At 35.2% G+C, this 15199-nt stretch overlaps 1 protein-coding gene across 3 annotated transcripts in view; it reads left to right on the top strand.

Annotated features, from left to right (window-relative positions):
* MYSM1 (Myb like, SWIRM and MPN domains 1) overlaps window positions 1-14645 on the top strand; it is a 922196-nt gene extending 907551 nt beyond the window's left edge. For 2 of the 3 annotated variants that reach the window (XM_050804006.1, XM_050804012.1), the window contains 8 exons: window positions 346-400; window positions 694-744; window positions 1451-1525; window positions 2148-2336; window positions 3754-3886; window positions 7857-7962; window positions 8141-8198; window positions 9221-14645. In XM_050804006.1, the coding sequence (XP_050659963.1) occupies window positions 346-400; window positions 694-744; window positions 1451-1525; window positions 2148-2336; window positions 3754-3886; window positions 7857-7962; window positions 8141-8198; window positions 9221-9379 (826 nt within the window). In that variant the 3' untranslated portion in view covers window positions 9380-14645. Of the gene's footprint in view, window positions 1-345; window positions 401-693; window positions 745-1450; window positions 1526-2147; window positions 2337-3753; window positions 3887-5819; window positions 5893-7856; window positions 7963-8140; window positions 8199-9220 lie in introns of those variants that run through there. The other variant, XR_007728770.1, reaches the window with a different exon arrangement.
* The last annotated feature ends 554 nt before the right edge of the window (window positions 14646-15199 follow it).

Here is a 15199-nt window from a genome sequence, read left to right as displayed (position 1 = left end):
TCTCATAACAGATAATTATATTTTCATTGAACTTTTTGAAATCTCCTTTTAGTGTGGGACATATGTCTGATAGTTTATAGTGTCCTCTTTGAGTGTAATAGGAAATTAAGACAATGGAGTAACTTTATCTCAAAGTTCTTGGGTTTTTTTTTTGTTCTTGTTAAATCTAAAAGAACAGTGCTTCTTTCAAAAGGGTTTATGGAATCTCCTACAAAACTCTCCTAGTTTAATATTTTTCTCATTTAGACAGAATTTGGGTTCAGATTATTGATATACACTTTCAAATTTGCAAATGTTATTTTCCTAATCTTGTTGATATTGAAAATAATTTTTTTTCTTTTTCAGCTCATTTGATCCCTTCCAACTGATACCTTGTAATTTTTTTAGTGAAGAAAAGCAGGTACTATTTATGCATTAATGAATGACCCTAGACAATCCCCGCTTCCCCCTGTCAAACAGGAAATACTTACTCTTTTTCCATATGTGCAAGGCATGACTGAAACTGAGAGACAATTTCTCCCTGCTGGGGTTTTAAATCATAATGTTTTTTAAAAATCTAGTTTGTGCTGAGCTTTGGTTAGTGCTGAGAACTTGGTGGGGTGGATGAAGGAGAACAGGGTGGGCATTCCAGGTGGGGAGAACAAAATCTCTGTTTTTATGGTCCCCCGTTTTGTTTTGTTTTTTATATTTCAGGAGCCATTTCAGGTGAAAGTGGCTTCAGAAGCACTTTTAATAATGGATTTGGTAAGGATAATCTATTGTGTTTACTTAGTTATTCTGATTTCTACTCTTGTGTATTTTTATTGCAGGCGTAAGACAGAGTATGGAAGACGTGTATTTTGGATCTTAACTATCCTCTTTTACAAGGAATCTAAAAATAAGTCTTTTCTTTTGGAGAAAAGCCAAACAATTGCATGTTTCCATATTTTAGAGAAAATAAATTAATGTGAGTTTTTGCAGACTGTTTACCATCATTAACCCTACTTTAATTTTCTAATATCTGTGTCTGCCACCTTTTAGATCACTGAAACAAAGCACAACTCCTGTAATTTGGAGGGTTTTTTTGTTTATACTAAACTACCAGTACCTCCAACAGTTTTTGTGTTTGTGATGTCTTTGTGTAGAAGGATTTAGAGTGATTTTTACTTTGTATCCTTACATAGTACCTTCCTTGAATAGGAAGAGTGTATCTTCATTTTGCAATTGCAAAAGTAGAGTCTGAGAATTTTTAAGTGTTTGGTTGAAAGCTTCTCAGCCAGCAGTGAAGAGAGACCTGAAATAGTTTCTGTGCACTGATCCTAGCATCTAGTTCCTCTCCTATGCTACTTTATTTTATAAAAGCATGATGACTGTACTTACAAATGACTTTCTTACAATAAGTGAGTTTTGTTATTTTTTTTGTCAGGTGGGTTTGTGCGTTTGGGCTAAGTCTGTCTTGTATTTCTTTTAGCATGCTCATGTTTCTATGGCAGAAGTGATTGGTCTGTTAGGAGGAAGATACTCAGAAGTTGATAAAGTAGTTGAAGTAAGTTCTCTCTTTTAAAAAATGTTTTAGTTATTTAGTCCTACTACCATACCAAATATTTTTATAGAATTCAGTGAATATAATTAAAATACATACTTTACCTATGATATATATGAGAATATGCAAATGTAGCAAGTTATCTATTCCCAGAAGTAACTTAACATTCCATATGCCGAGCACCTTTTTCTTTTTACCACCAAGAGAGAACATTGCCAGGCCTTGGGTCCTCATTACCTTTATTAGCAAAAAACTACAACTTTTAAGAGGCCAGAAATATGTACTAACACTTGTAGTTGAAAGTTTGTATGCATCATTCTGTTGAAATTGTTGTCATAAGTAACAGGAGTCATTGAAAAAATACCTTTGTACGGGTATTATGTGGGCTGACCTGGAAAACTAACCATTATTATGACCTTGTTTGAGTAGAAAAATGCATGCTAAGTTCCTAGCATATAATCAGACTTTTGGAGTATAAGTCATTTGCAAGTTAAAGGCGCCTATGATATTGTCAAATAAAAGTCTTGGCCTTGAAAAGTTTCTGTATCTCTGAAAGAATTATAACATTAGAGTAATAGAATTAACAGGATTTTAGTATAATCATTTGAGGATCAATCGTTTATAGGTCTGTGCAGCAGAACCATGTAACAGTCTGAGTACAGGACTACAGTGTGAGATGGATCCTGTATCACAAACACAGGCCTCAGAAACCTTGGCTGTTAGAGGCTACAGTGTTATTGGATGGTATCATTCTCATCCTGCTTTTGATCCTAATCCTTCCTTACGAGATATTGACACACAAGCTAAATACCAGGTATTACCTGTATATTTATATTCTGTAAATGGTTGCACACCCCCTCAGTGCTCCCTTTTAAATAGATAAACTTTAAACATTTTTTGTATTTGATTTCTAATTTTCTTTATAATGGGGGTTTTATCTATTTATTTTTCTTTTTGTTTTTTTTTTTTTTTTTTGAGACAGAGTTTCACTCTTGTTGCCCAAGCTGAAGTGCAATGGTGCAATCTCGGCTCACTGCAACCTCTGCCTCCCAGGTTCCAGCGATTCTTGTGTCTCAGCCTCCCAAGTAGCTGGGATTACAGGCATGTGCCACCACACCCAGCTAATTTTTTGTATTTTTAGTACAAATGGGGTTTCACCATGTTAGCCACGCTCGTCTCAAACTCCTGACCTCGGGTGATCTGCCCGCCTCGGCCTCCCAAAGTGCCGAGATTATAGGCATAAGCCACCACACCCAACCAAAAAAAGAAAAAATTATGTATACTGGGGGTTTTAAAAGAACATACATTTTTTTTTTTCTGATTGAGAGATTGATAATTGTTTATGTAAACATTTAGAAAGTCAGTTACTTTATTAAGTACAGACAAGCCATGAATGTTACAGTGATAAATACTCCCAGAGCCTTTAAAAATTGATGGGAACAACTAGGACAGGTACTAAATATAACTGAAATAATAAGAGACATAATGTATTTTTTAATAGCTGGAGAAAAAGTTTTATTTTAATCTGGGATTTTACATTTGATATGTGACTGGGTTTGCTGTAGGGTATTTGTAAATTATTACTGTATTGATAAGAATTACAGATGCAGGGTGGTGAATATAATTAGTGAATATATTCATGGCAAATACAGATTGTGTAGGCCATTTTTTTATTTTTAAGGGTCATTTTGGATTTGGTTGAACACATTTTTGCCTGAAAAATGTACAATGTGAAATGAATATTTAAGGCATTTGATTTAGTTGCAGTTGGGATGTGAACTTTTTTTGTTGTTTTTTTTTTAAAGACAGAGTCTTCTTACTCTGTCACCCAGACTGGAGTGCAGGTGGTGCGATCTCGACTCACTGCAACCTCCACCTCCCAGGTTTAAGGGATTCTCCTGCCTCAGCCTTCTGAGTACCTGGGGTTACAGGAATGTGCCACCACACCCAGCTAATTTTTGTATTTTTAGGAGAGATGAGGTTTCACCATGTTGGCCAGGCTGGTCTCAAGCCTGATCAGGCTGACCTGACCTCAGGCAATCCACCTGCCTCAGTCTCCCAAAGTTCTGGGATTACAGGCGTGAGCCACCGCTCTGGGCCAGATGTGAACTTTTTAATGCACCTTTTTGTTCCTGCTTTTCCTCATTAGATGTTTAAAATGTTAGTATGGATAAATATTGGCTTTTGAGTTTATGCAGTTGAAACTAATTATATTTTTCTTGTAATTGTAGAGCTACTTCTCCAGAGGAGGTGCAAAGTTCATTGGAATGATTGTTAGTCCCTATAATCGAAATAATCCCTTACCATATTCTCAGATTACCTGCCTGGTTATAAGTGAGGAAATTAGCGCAGATGGCTCTTACCGTAAGTTTTCAACAAAAATAACTTTATTCTATTTCTGCTCTCATTTATTTGACTCATACAAATCAAAAGATTTGCAACTGTGCAAAAGTATTTAATGCAAGAGTTTGTGCCCTCAACTAGGGAATCATTATTTGGGTGCCACCCTAGTGCAGCCACCCTCTTCCCTTTCTTAATCTCCTGCTATATTCAAGTCCCCACTTTTGTTACCATGGCCACTGGGCAAAAGGATTGAAATATGGGGAAAAGTTATGGCCAGGCAGTGTGTATGCTAGGCACTGGAGATACTGCAGTAAACAAAACAGTCTCTGTTCTCATGAAAATTTTTTTATAAATGCAGACTGGCTTTCTCTGTGATGGTATGCAAATGAAAAAAAAAATGACCACCAACTGTCTGTCACCTCCCAGTTTAGGGGTTAACAATGACTAACTCAATTTGTATATTTCGTTGCTCCCATTGTATCTCAGGAAAGAATTTGATTGGCATAGACCATCATTTGACTTGATTCCTCCGAGGTTTATGTCCACTTGTAGTCCAGTCATTTCTGGGTGGATAGGGAATTAGTATAGCAGACTAGGAAAAGGAAGGGAGTGTGGCTAGAAAGCAAATAATCAGAGGAAACAACAGGCTAAATAACTCTAGGATATTCTGTCATTACTACCACTGCTCTAGGTCAGGTCCCCTGGACGCTGCCACTACAGTTACCCCACATTGTACTCTTTCCCATTAGATCATGAGATCTTTGAGAATAAATACTGTATTGTACCCATTTTTCTATCCAGTTTCTAGCACAAGGCCTGGCATAAAGTAGATACTAAATGAATGTTTGTTTAATAATTAATTTCTCTTCATTCTTAATGATCTCACTTGGATGCCTTATATTTTATAAAGACTTACCAGCACTGCCCCCATGTTATTTAGTATTAGTTGCTCTATTTTTTATGTATCTGCAACACTTTATTCCTCCCTTCATGGTCACTTTGTCTTTTAATGCAATTTATCTATTTAGCAAGTCCTAAACAAATTGTATGCCCGAAGAGCAGGGACTATGTCTTATTTGTCTTTTTCTCCAGTAGCACCTAATAAATTGCTTTGCATCTAGGAGGTGGTCAACACTATGTGGGTTTTTATTGAGTTAATAATATTGGCATTAACTTTAGTCTGGAATGTCCATTTTGAGCATAGCACGTAATACATAATACTCTTAAGCTCAGTACAGTTTTATAAAAAGAATCGCAATTGTTCTCTCTTTAATCATTTTATAATCTCACAGACTGCTAGGTTTTGATAATGAACCTCAATTCTGGTGGTGTCCAATACAATAGCAGTACATGTGACTTTAAATGTATGTTGATTAGAATTACATGAAACTTAAAATTTAATTCATGGAATTCTACTCTGGCCAAATGAAGTAACAAGAACTTGTCTGAAACTACCAAAACACTGGACAAAGTATATAAAATAATGGTATTTAAACACAACGTTGAGCAGCAAAGGAATGCAGTTGCTAAGATATGGGAAACAAATGAAAAGAGCCCGAAATTACCCTAGCTTACTGTTTAAGAGGGTTTTCAGATATGGCACAAGAAGGAGAAACCCACCCAGAGTCAGGCAGACTCAGTTAAGGTGATGGAGATAAGGAGACCAAGACAGCTGAGTTTGTGAGACAGCGCCCCAAGAGAACAGAAAACAGAATGGAGAGTGAACTCTGGAGATTTGTAGAAGGGTATCCCTGGAGTATTTGGCAAAATACAGATCAGCACATGCATGTGAAGAAACTAGCCCAGATGGGAAAGAACCACTTGAAAGCATTAGAGGGAACTATCCATGATGCTCCCGTGAGCTACCATTGGACACAGCTGTCTTGTAAATGACTTGTCCACGCTTAACGCTGCATATTAGATCTTAATCCTGGGTCTTTTGCTTTGCCCTTAGAAATCCTCTGGTGCAAGAATTAAGGTTTTCTAGAAGCCATGGGATACCTTGTGCTACAGTACTTTTAACTCAGGTCATATCTTTATAATATCTCTAATGGTTTAATGTTTTCTTTACTTGTGACAGGGAGGAAATATATTTAGTGATTAGTTTTCTTATATTTTAGTGGATAAAAATATTCTCTATAAAAGGAAACTTTTATTGACTTTAAAAGTACCTTTTTTTAAATTAAAAAATATTCTAAAAATACCAAATAGACCTGTATATGATTTGTGTGTGTATTTTCATGTTTTTGCATCAGCATAGATTGAAAATGCATTATTTACCTTTCTTTATTTTCATTTTCAACTTTCACTGAGAGCAGGAGTCACTCTACTGGAATCAGATCCCAGCTCTGACATTTATTGCTTATTTTACCTTGGGCAGTTTACTCTCTCATTCTCCTTTGCCACATCTGTAAAATGAGAAAAAATTACTACCTTGCTTACAGTAGGTATATGGTTGTAAGGTGTGTAATATATGTAAAGTGCTTAGAAATAATAAGTTTTCAATGGATAGTTATGATTATATAGCTGGTATCCGTATTTAGTAAGTAATCAAAGCATGTCAAGTAAGTGATCGTTATCACCAAAAGGAGTTTGCTTAGTACTCCACGTACTATAATGTGTCACTCTTTAAGTTTTTGGAGAAGAGGAAAATTGAGCAATTAAATAAAAAAGATCAGTCATCATCATCAGGCTTGCTGTCCTCTGTCCTTCTTCTAAACACCTGAAAAAATACCTTTTTAGAGCATATTGACAGTTAAGCTATGCTTTATTTCATTATGAGGAAACAGTTGTATTTTTCCCTTTTTTTTTCCATGACTTCTGATTTGCTGGCATTTTATTTATTTGAAAAGCCTTATCATGGTAGAAACCCAGTTGAGAGGCAGTATTATGTAAAAGTTAAAAGCAGAACTCTCGAGTCTTACTGCCTGGGTTCAAATCCTGCCTATGCCTTTATATCTGATTATGAGCAGGCTAACTTTTCTATGATGTAGTGTCCTCATCAAAAAAAAAAAAAAAAAAAAAAAAAAAGGGCAGGGGGCTGGGCAGGAATAATGGCAGCTACTTCATTTAAGTGATTTCACATAAAGTTTTAGGTGGCACATAGTACACATTGTAAGTGTTACTATGATGGTATCAGCCTTTGGTAATGAATCAGCTGAGCTTTTAAAAAAATGCTACAGATACATTTGCATGGGGCTCTTGAAGGATATGTGAAAAATTGCTAAGATAGCTCATTGTTTCGTATTTTTTCCTTTCTAGATGAATATATGATGTCCACCCCTTGGGCTTCTTTCTTTCCGCCAGAGTTTAGTGTAACAAATTTGACTCAAAGCAGTTGCTGCCTCCCTAGAGTTCATCCTATCCTCTTGTCTAGTCTTAGATTAGCTCTTCTAGGGAGGTGGAATGAGTTTGGGCTCAGAAGTGAGGCGAACCTGCTGGGTTTTAACATCTATGTCGTGCCACTTTGCTAGCCTAAATATGTTTTTTAATGTATCTCAGCTTCAGTTTTCTCACCTGTTAAAAAAAAAAAAAAGATATGGCATTGTTGTAAGCTTAATAACCTGTATATATGTGTTTTTTAAATTATCACTTGGATGGCAATGTGTCTCAGTTTGTCTAGGATAATCCCAATTTAAACCTGTGGTTCAGGCATAATTATTCATAGTACCTTCTTTCATTCAAAAAGTCTCTTGGTTTAGGTGATAAATTACATGATCATCCTATCATAGTGCCATGCATAGAGCTGTCATGTAAATGGCACTTCTACTGTTCTTTATTATTATTAATAGCTTGGCATTAATATGCTTAGTGGACCAAGTACAGTCAGGCAATAAATATTTAATGAATGCCCACTATGTTTAAAGTGCTGTTCAGCTGGTCTACGAAGCTGTGGTTGTAAAAACACTGAAGGGAATTTTAATTATAATTAAAAGGAGATTGGCGAGTTAAGAAATAGTTGATGAAAATGTGCTTCTTTATGCTTTTCTAGGCTTACCTTACAAATTTGAAGTACAGCAGATGTTAGAAGAACCTCAGTGGGGATTAGTATTTGAAAAGACAAGATGGATAATAGAAAAATACAGGCTCTCCCATAGGTATGTACTGTAGTTTGAGATGGTTGCACATCTGCAGTGTTGCTCATTAAATTATGTTTCAGAGAAAACCCAAGTTAAATATAAAATTGTGATGTATGGCATCTGTGATAGTTTATTACGAAACTGATTAGTTTATAGTATTCATTTCATCAGTTTGTTTTCATATTTCTTCCTACAGCAGCGTCCCCATGGATAAAATCTTTCGCCGGGATTCTGACCTGACTTGTTTGCAGAAAGTAAGCTGCCTTCATTTTAATTGGTTCCATTGTTCACAGATTCTAAAGCTATTTATCTCAATGTGTTTTCCCATGATGCCTGATACTTTGTGGATAATTTTCTGTATATTTTATTACTTTTTCCTTTGGAAAATTAATTTCTAGGAGATAATTAGTAATGTGTTTTGTTGCCCAAGCTTGCACATAGAAAAAAATACTATTTTAGAATAAATTTGTCAGTGTCAGCTGATAAATTTCTTAGCAGATTATTATTGTACACAATGGAGAACATTTGTCTCATTTTATTAAATTTGAAAGTGCCATGTTTCCATTTTAGCCTTAACAATTGATCATTTTTAAGAATGATGGTATAACTCTAACAATTACATTTAAATAGTCATTTTATTTAACTTTCTAGTAGGAAATAAGAGTTTTGAATTCTATCAGTTCACTTCTAGGTTTTGCTTCTGTAATGATTGAAGGCTAGTAGATTTGTAACATTTGTCTTTTTTTTTTAAATAGCAGTTGGGGATAGAAAATTTAAACGTTAAGTTTCTTTTTAATATTTTTTACTCCTCTGTTATATCCACTTTTTTTCTGTGTTGTTGAAGAAGTATATGCACATTTCCAAGGAAGTAGACTCTAACTAGCATCCTCATTTTGAAATGGTAGAATCCTATGTTTTTATGTTCATAGAGTTGTGTGTGTGTGTATGCTCAGGATTATTTTGCTTTGTAAGTGTGACTACAAATGAAGAAAAGTCACAAATATGTCCAAAGTAGAAAGTGTCACATAAACAATCTCAGGTTTGTCTCCTTATGTAAAATCATAAAGGTACTAAGCTGAGTGTTCCTCAGCAGCAATTTCCTACATTCCAGCTCTATGACTATTAAACACAAGTTAATCTTCAGCCATTTTTAAGGAGAGTGTTTCTCATTTGAGCATTAGGAAATGTGAGGTCTGGAAAGGGAAAAAATCATGATAGTAATGCAAACCCTCATACTTTTTCTGTATTTAAATATAAAACTTTTCTTTTCAACTAGCTTTTGGAGTGTATGAGGAAGACTCTGAGCAAAGTGACCAATTGCTTTATGGCTGAAGAATTCTTGACTGAAATAGAAAATTTGTTCCTTTCCAATTATAAAAGCAACCAAGAGAATGGAGTAACCGAAGAGAACTGTACAAAGGAATTGTTAATGTGATTATTTTAAAGTTAAGACATTTTAATCTTGACACAGTAGATCTTACTTTCAAAGTTATAACCTTGAAGTGATTGTGGTTAACATTGGCACAGCTTTGGTATTTTTTCTCTATTTCACAAAATTCAAACTTTGCCACATAAATCATGTGAAAAGGAAGAGATACAGATTTGCTTTTATACAGTGATGATCAGAGTGTTCTGCAAACCAGGGTCCACCACGGTGTTCTAGACCTTTACTGAGCGATGCTGTAGGCTGTGAAACTTAGGAGCCTGGTCGGCTTTACTGTTGTGTTCAGCTTGGGATTTGGACTATGTCTCTAAGTCATTTCTTCCCTGAACTAGTCACTTATGTTCCACTGTGGTATCTCATATTTCATTTAGAAGCACTTCGATTCTTTCCATATGTTCTGGTGAGATGTGTTGATGGTTATAAATGAGATATGGATGGGTGGTCACTGAGATAATTAATGTGGTTTAGAACTACTGATTAATAAATCTAACAACAGGAGGCCAAGAGAGGCATGACAAGAAAATCTTAAAAACAGGAAAAACCCAAAGGAGAAATGACCAGTTTTTAATCATGGATACTTGCTTCCATTTCATTGTATAGCAAATGCCATTTTCTCAGCTGTCTGAAAAATTTTAACTAATTTTACACACATAAAATAATTAGCTTCAATTGTGTGTCCACTTACATTAGTAGGTTTGATAAAACCTCATTTAACTGGAACATAGGTAATCATAACTCTCAAACTGTTTTTTTCTACTACCTACTATTAGGAGAAAGAGGCAAATGATAATAAAGCTGGAATAAATCAGAGATTTAATTTTTAGAACAAGCCTTTCAGGACATACTACATATTCAGCCCAGTTTCATATGCTTTCTGAATCTATAATGGAGGTCAGGGAACTTTTTTAATGTAAAGGGCCAGTTTGTAAGTAATGTTGGCTTTTCAGGCTGCATGTGATCTCTACAAGACATTCTTCTTTGTCTTTTTTTTTTTCAGCCCTTTAAAACTATAAAAACCATTGTTAACTCACAGGCCTCATAAAACATAGGTTGCTGGCTATTATTCTCCAACTCCTGATCTAGAAAATTTTAAACATTAGAATTTTGTTTTACATTTGTTAAGCCTTACATCATCTTTAAATGACACCAAAACTCAGAATTGTGATCTGCATTTAAGCCCATTTTAAAATAAAATAAGCAGTCATGCTGCCTCATTTATTGAAATTCAATAGATTTCAGTTTATTTCTTAGTAGTCAGAGAATTGATTTATACCTATTCACCAAGCATTCTTACTAATGTTTCGTTATATCTAAACCAGATTCATTCTATATTTTTGCTTTGTTTGTAATCAGTAGCCAATGAAGAATAAGGAGTATTGGAAGAAGCAGTGAGCCAGGTTTAGGTGACCTGGTTCTTGTCTCAACTTTGTGATTTGGGGATGTCAACACAGTTTACTTTCCCTGAGCCTTAATTCTTGTGTAACTGAAGTCTAACTTAACTTCTTAATGTCCTTCCAGAACCAAAATTATATTTGTTCATTCTAATTGTTGGACTACTTATGTGAAGTTTATATTTTCAGTTAATACAGTTTCCAAATTAACATACATTTAAAAAAAGTTTCAGTTAATACAGTTTACAAATTAACATACATTAAAAAAAAACACACAGAAATTTTTCCATTTCTCTGTGTGCACTTAGGATAAACAATGAAGTATAGCTTATAAAACAATTCATTTGAGGGCTGAGAGTGTAAGAGTAACTATACCAAAAGTCAGGAAACCTGAGCTGTTACCCTAACTCTGTTACCAACTTTGCTGTGTGACCTTAATCAAAACACATAACCTGAACCCCACGCTCACCAGTAAATCAAGGGCCTGAATTTTATGGCTTAGTATTCCCTTCCAGGCTCAGAAGTTGCATGATTCTGTGAAAGGCAGTTCTTGATTCCTTTGTACTCATCTTCTTTTTGACCTGTTTCCTTATGATATATTGGTGAAAAAATACAGAAAGTGTTTTATATTAGCTTTCTTGATTGACATTTCCCTATAATACTGATGAATTTGGGTAATGGAAAGTAATGGAAGTTGTTAAAAGTACTGCTCTCAAATCTGAGTTTCTCTGTCCTGTGTGCCAATGTTTAACCGTATTTGCTAATCTAAGCCATATCGTGAGGATCTCAAGGATGATACTTGTCAAGAGTTTGGGGCCTTGAGAGCACAATTTTCAAAGTAATATTTAGTATTTTCTGACTATAGAGTTCATTTGTCTTGTAAAATATATTTTAAAATTACAGAGAAGTGTGAAGTACAAATATCTCAGTGCTACTATTTAAAAAACGCAATTAGTGTATAAATCCTTCCCCATCTTTTTAACAGCATAATTTTAGTATGTTAACATTGGTTACTTTTTTATCTCTTCTTCCATCATTTTCCCTGCTTCCTTTTTCTTTTGTCATATTCTTAAAACAATTTTGCAACCACAGGTACCCACATTGCTGTCACTGCCAGCCTTGGGCTACTACCGAGGATAATGGAGCCAGGGCCTTGGAGAAGCACAGAGGAAGTCTAGAACTGAGGGGGCCTATGACACAGGAAGTTCAGGATGCAGGGTCTCAAAGGAACACCTGCCTCTAATGTTTACAGAAGTGAAGAAAGGACTAAGGGACTTAAAGACATGCAGGTGTCTTCATCCTGATTCTGTCTTTATTATTGCGCAATGGCTATAAAATAATGAGCTTAATTTTTTTTTTGTTTTCTGGGTTGGCTAATGGAAATCGACGCTAGCACTTCCCCAATATTAGACTTACCTAATTCCAAAGTAGCATTCAAGGAAAGAAAAAGCAGTGGAGCAGGATCAGTAAGCTCAGACTCTCCATCTCCATTATTTTAGCCTTGACCTTTCTTCTCTAATCCTTTTAAATTATCTTCAGTTTCCTGTTCAAATTATATGGCTTCAGTTACAATTTGTTTGACCCTGTATTCAGAGCTGCAATATGATTGTTGTGGGCCCTAGGTAGTTTTGCCTTCTTAGACCCCTTCTTCCATACAAAATTTAAAGTGATATTTTACAATTGTGTTTGTATGAAATGAATGTATTAATATTTTAGATTAAAACGTTTTGTTTAGTCTAAAAGTTCAGTGTTTTCTTATGAGGCTAAAAAAAAATTAAAATATTTTTCTGGGCTTCTAAAATACTGTGGGCCTTAGGTACTGTGCGTAATGGATAAGTTGGCACTGCCTATATTCTGAAGGGCATCACTGGAAAAATAGCAGTCATTATTCTGTCCCCTTCTCCCACTAGCACAGTTCTTGGGGAAGCCTTTGCCACCCCAAGCAAGAGCACTATAGTTTCCATGGTTATAGATCTATAGACTTGAACTTCCTTCCCAACCTAACCAAAACTCACGCGGGTTACTTGGGACCATTCATCTTCAGAAAAGATAGGAAGCAGTGGTTTCTTTTAGTCTTCAGATATTTTGTTCTGGTCGGTCCCTAATCTATAGTTTTGAAACTCGTGCCGCACTTGAAAGGGAAACATCCTACTACCTTTCTTTGCTCTCCATTTCCCACAAACCCTTTCCTTCATCGTCACTCCCTCCATTCTTCTCAGCATATAGATACAAGACCCTTCTTTCTATTATTTGTTGAGAGCTAGGCCTGTAGAATAGAGATGAACAGACCATTCATGTTTCCCTGAAGCTATTTAATGCTGCTCCCAGTCTTCTGTCCATACCATTCCTTCCCTGCCCCTAGGAGTGGGGTTAAGGTCTGTGACATGCAGACTGTAAGCACAGTCAGAATCTGCAGCTCTCAACCCAACAGAGACTGTGGCCTCAACATGCCAACCGGAGCAGGTCTCCTCCTCTGCATTACCTTCCTCCCATTTCTCTTGCTGAGTCCTGATGAGTTGAGCTGGAGGAACTAATAGTCAGGATGCCCTGGAATTGATGCTGCTCTGTTTTGTGCTCACAAAAGAGCCGTGTAACACGTGACCACCTGAGTTGAAGCCATCCAGTCGCAAGTCAACAGACAGCAGTTGATGGAATTCTCAGTAGAAATTCAGTAAGGGTGCCCACATTTTTTTTTTTCCACCTATACTCTACCAATAGCTAGATTGGTCTAAATCTAGAGTCACTTATATGGTATTTAGGAAAACTTGTTTTATCCAAGCACAAAGAAAAGCACATACATTTTTATGATCATCTGCTTCGTCAGGGTAAATAAATGATTTAAAAAGAATTTTGATCAGCAGCTCTAGTTTACCAGTACTTTAATATTAGTTTTCTTACAAATTAATATATTTTGCAATATTTCCAGAAAATCAGTGCGGGAGAATAATATAATTTAGGATATATTTCCTGACCTTTTCTTAAATGGCTTTATGTGCTATTCCCCCACATTCTGCTTTCTCTATTTTCTTTTTCATTTAACCTATAATTATACTTTCTAGTATATTCTGAGTCTATCTTCTAAGCCACCTTACATTTTTCCTGGAACAAGAGAGGGAATAAATATGTTGTCTCCTAAATCAGGAGAAAATAAAAATATCCCAGGGGAGCTGTGATTATGCCAAGAGCTCTAAACAGAAGTTTGAGAAGGTAAAATTAAGTTATAATGTCTGAGTTGTTTTTATTTTCTTCCTTTGATGTTTACAAAGGTATCCATAAGAACTTTAATTTCAGGGAAAAAATGCCTGATTTGCTCTTTTTGACGTTTCCTCGTCTCTTAAGAAGTCAGTTAAATATTTTTCATAGTTTATATTCCTATTTCATAGATTACTGTAAAATGTGTTTAAACCTACGAATTATAAAATAGTATTTAGATTCTAGCATGAGTTAAATAGATCAATCATATATCTTTAGGTTTGTGGATTTGACATGTAAATTATGTGTTGTGTATAAGTTACTAAACATACTGCATGGTTATTGATAAACTTGTTGCTTGTTTTTTCCAAATGCTATCAGTGTTTGTGGACTTTCTAAAATTAGTGTGAATTTTGGAATGTTCTGTAATAAAATATAATTTCAACTATTTTGTACATTTAAACATGCCATGTTGTATATGTCTGTATTTAAAAATATTGTAAATATCTGCATTTTTAGAATTATGAAAGATTTTCCTCAAAAATGACAACTCTCCATACTTAATTGTGACACATTATAAAATATCTGATTTTAAGCTTTTGGATTTTATCTTGTTCTAAAAATTAAGTTTAAACATGCTGAAGATTCCATAAAAATAAAATTTTGAAAATAAAGTGATCATTTCGATTCTTTCTAAATTATTAGCAATATATACATTGAATTGCAAAAAAATGCCACATATTAATTTATCAAAGATTTGTTGAGCATCTATTATACAGAACACTGTAGGGGAAGCAAAGATGAGGAAATCTTGGTTTCTTCCCACAAGAAGCCTTATCTAGTAAGTGGGAAAACAGATAAAGCCCAACATGAATAGCTAAGACACTAGGATGCAAAAAGACTCCCAGGGTAATGGATGGTTAAACAAATGAGAAAATTCTCTGGAATATGAGCAGTGAGATCAATTTCTGGGGAAGAGAAACCGCCTAATCAGATTTGGTTAAATAGCATCTGTGGGAGGATGCTCTAGAGAGAAGTGTTTAGCATAGATGTGGAGATAAGGAATGAAAATGGTGCGAGTTTTGGTTAAAGGTTAGAGTATATGACGATGTTCGTTACGAAAGCAATACACATTCTGTCAACGATAAGGCTATAGAAGGTGTAAAGGAAGTGAAAATCTACCTTAAAAGCAGTATTCACTCATTTATTGATCTTCAACTTTCCAGTC

This window comes from Macaca thibetana, chromosome 1 (genome assembly GCF_024542745.1).
Source record: "Macaca thibetana thibetana isolate TM-01 chromosome 1, ASM2454274v1, whole genome shotgun sequence".
Classification (NCBI taxonomy): Eukaryota; Metazoa; Chordata; class Mammalia; order Primates; family Cercopithecidae; genus Macaca; species Macaca thibetana.
This window is presented reverse-complemented; position numbering and strand designations above follow the sequence as displayed.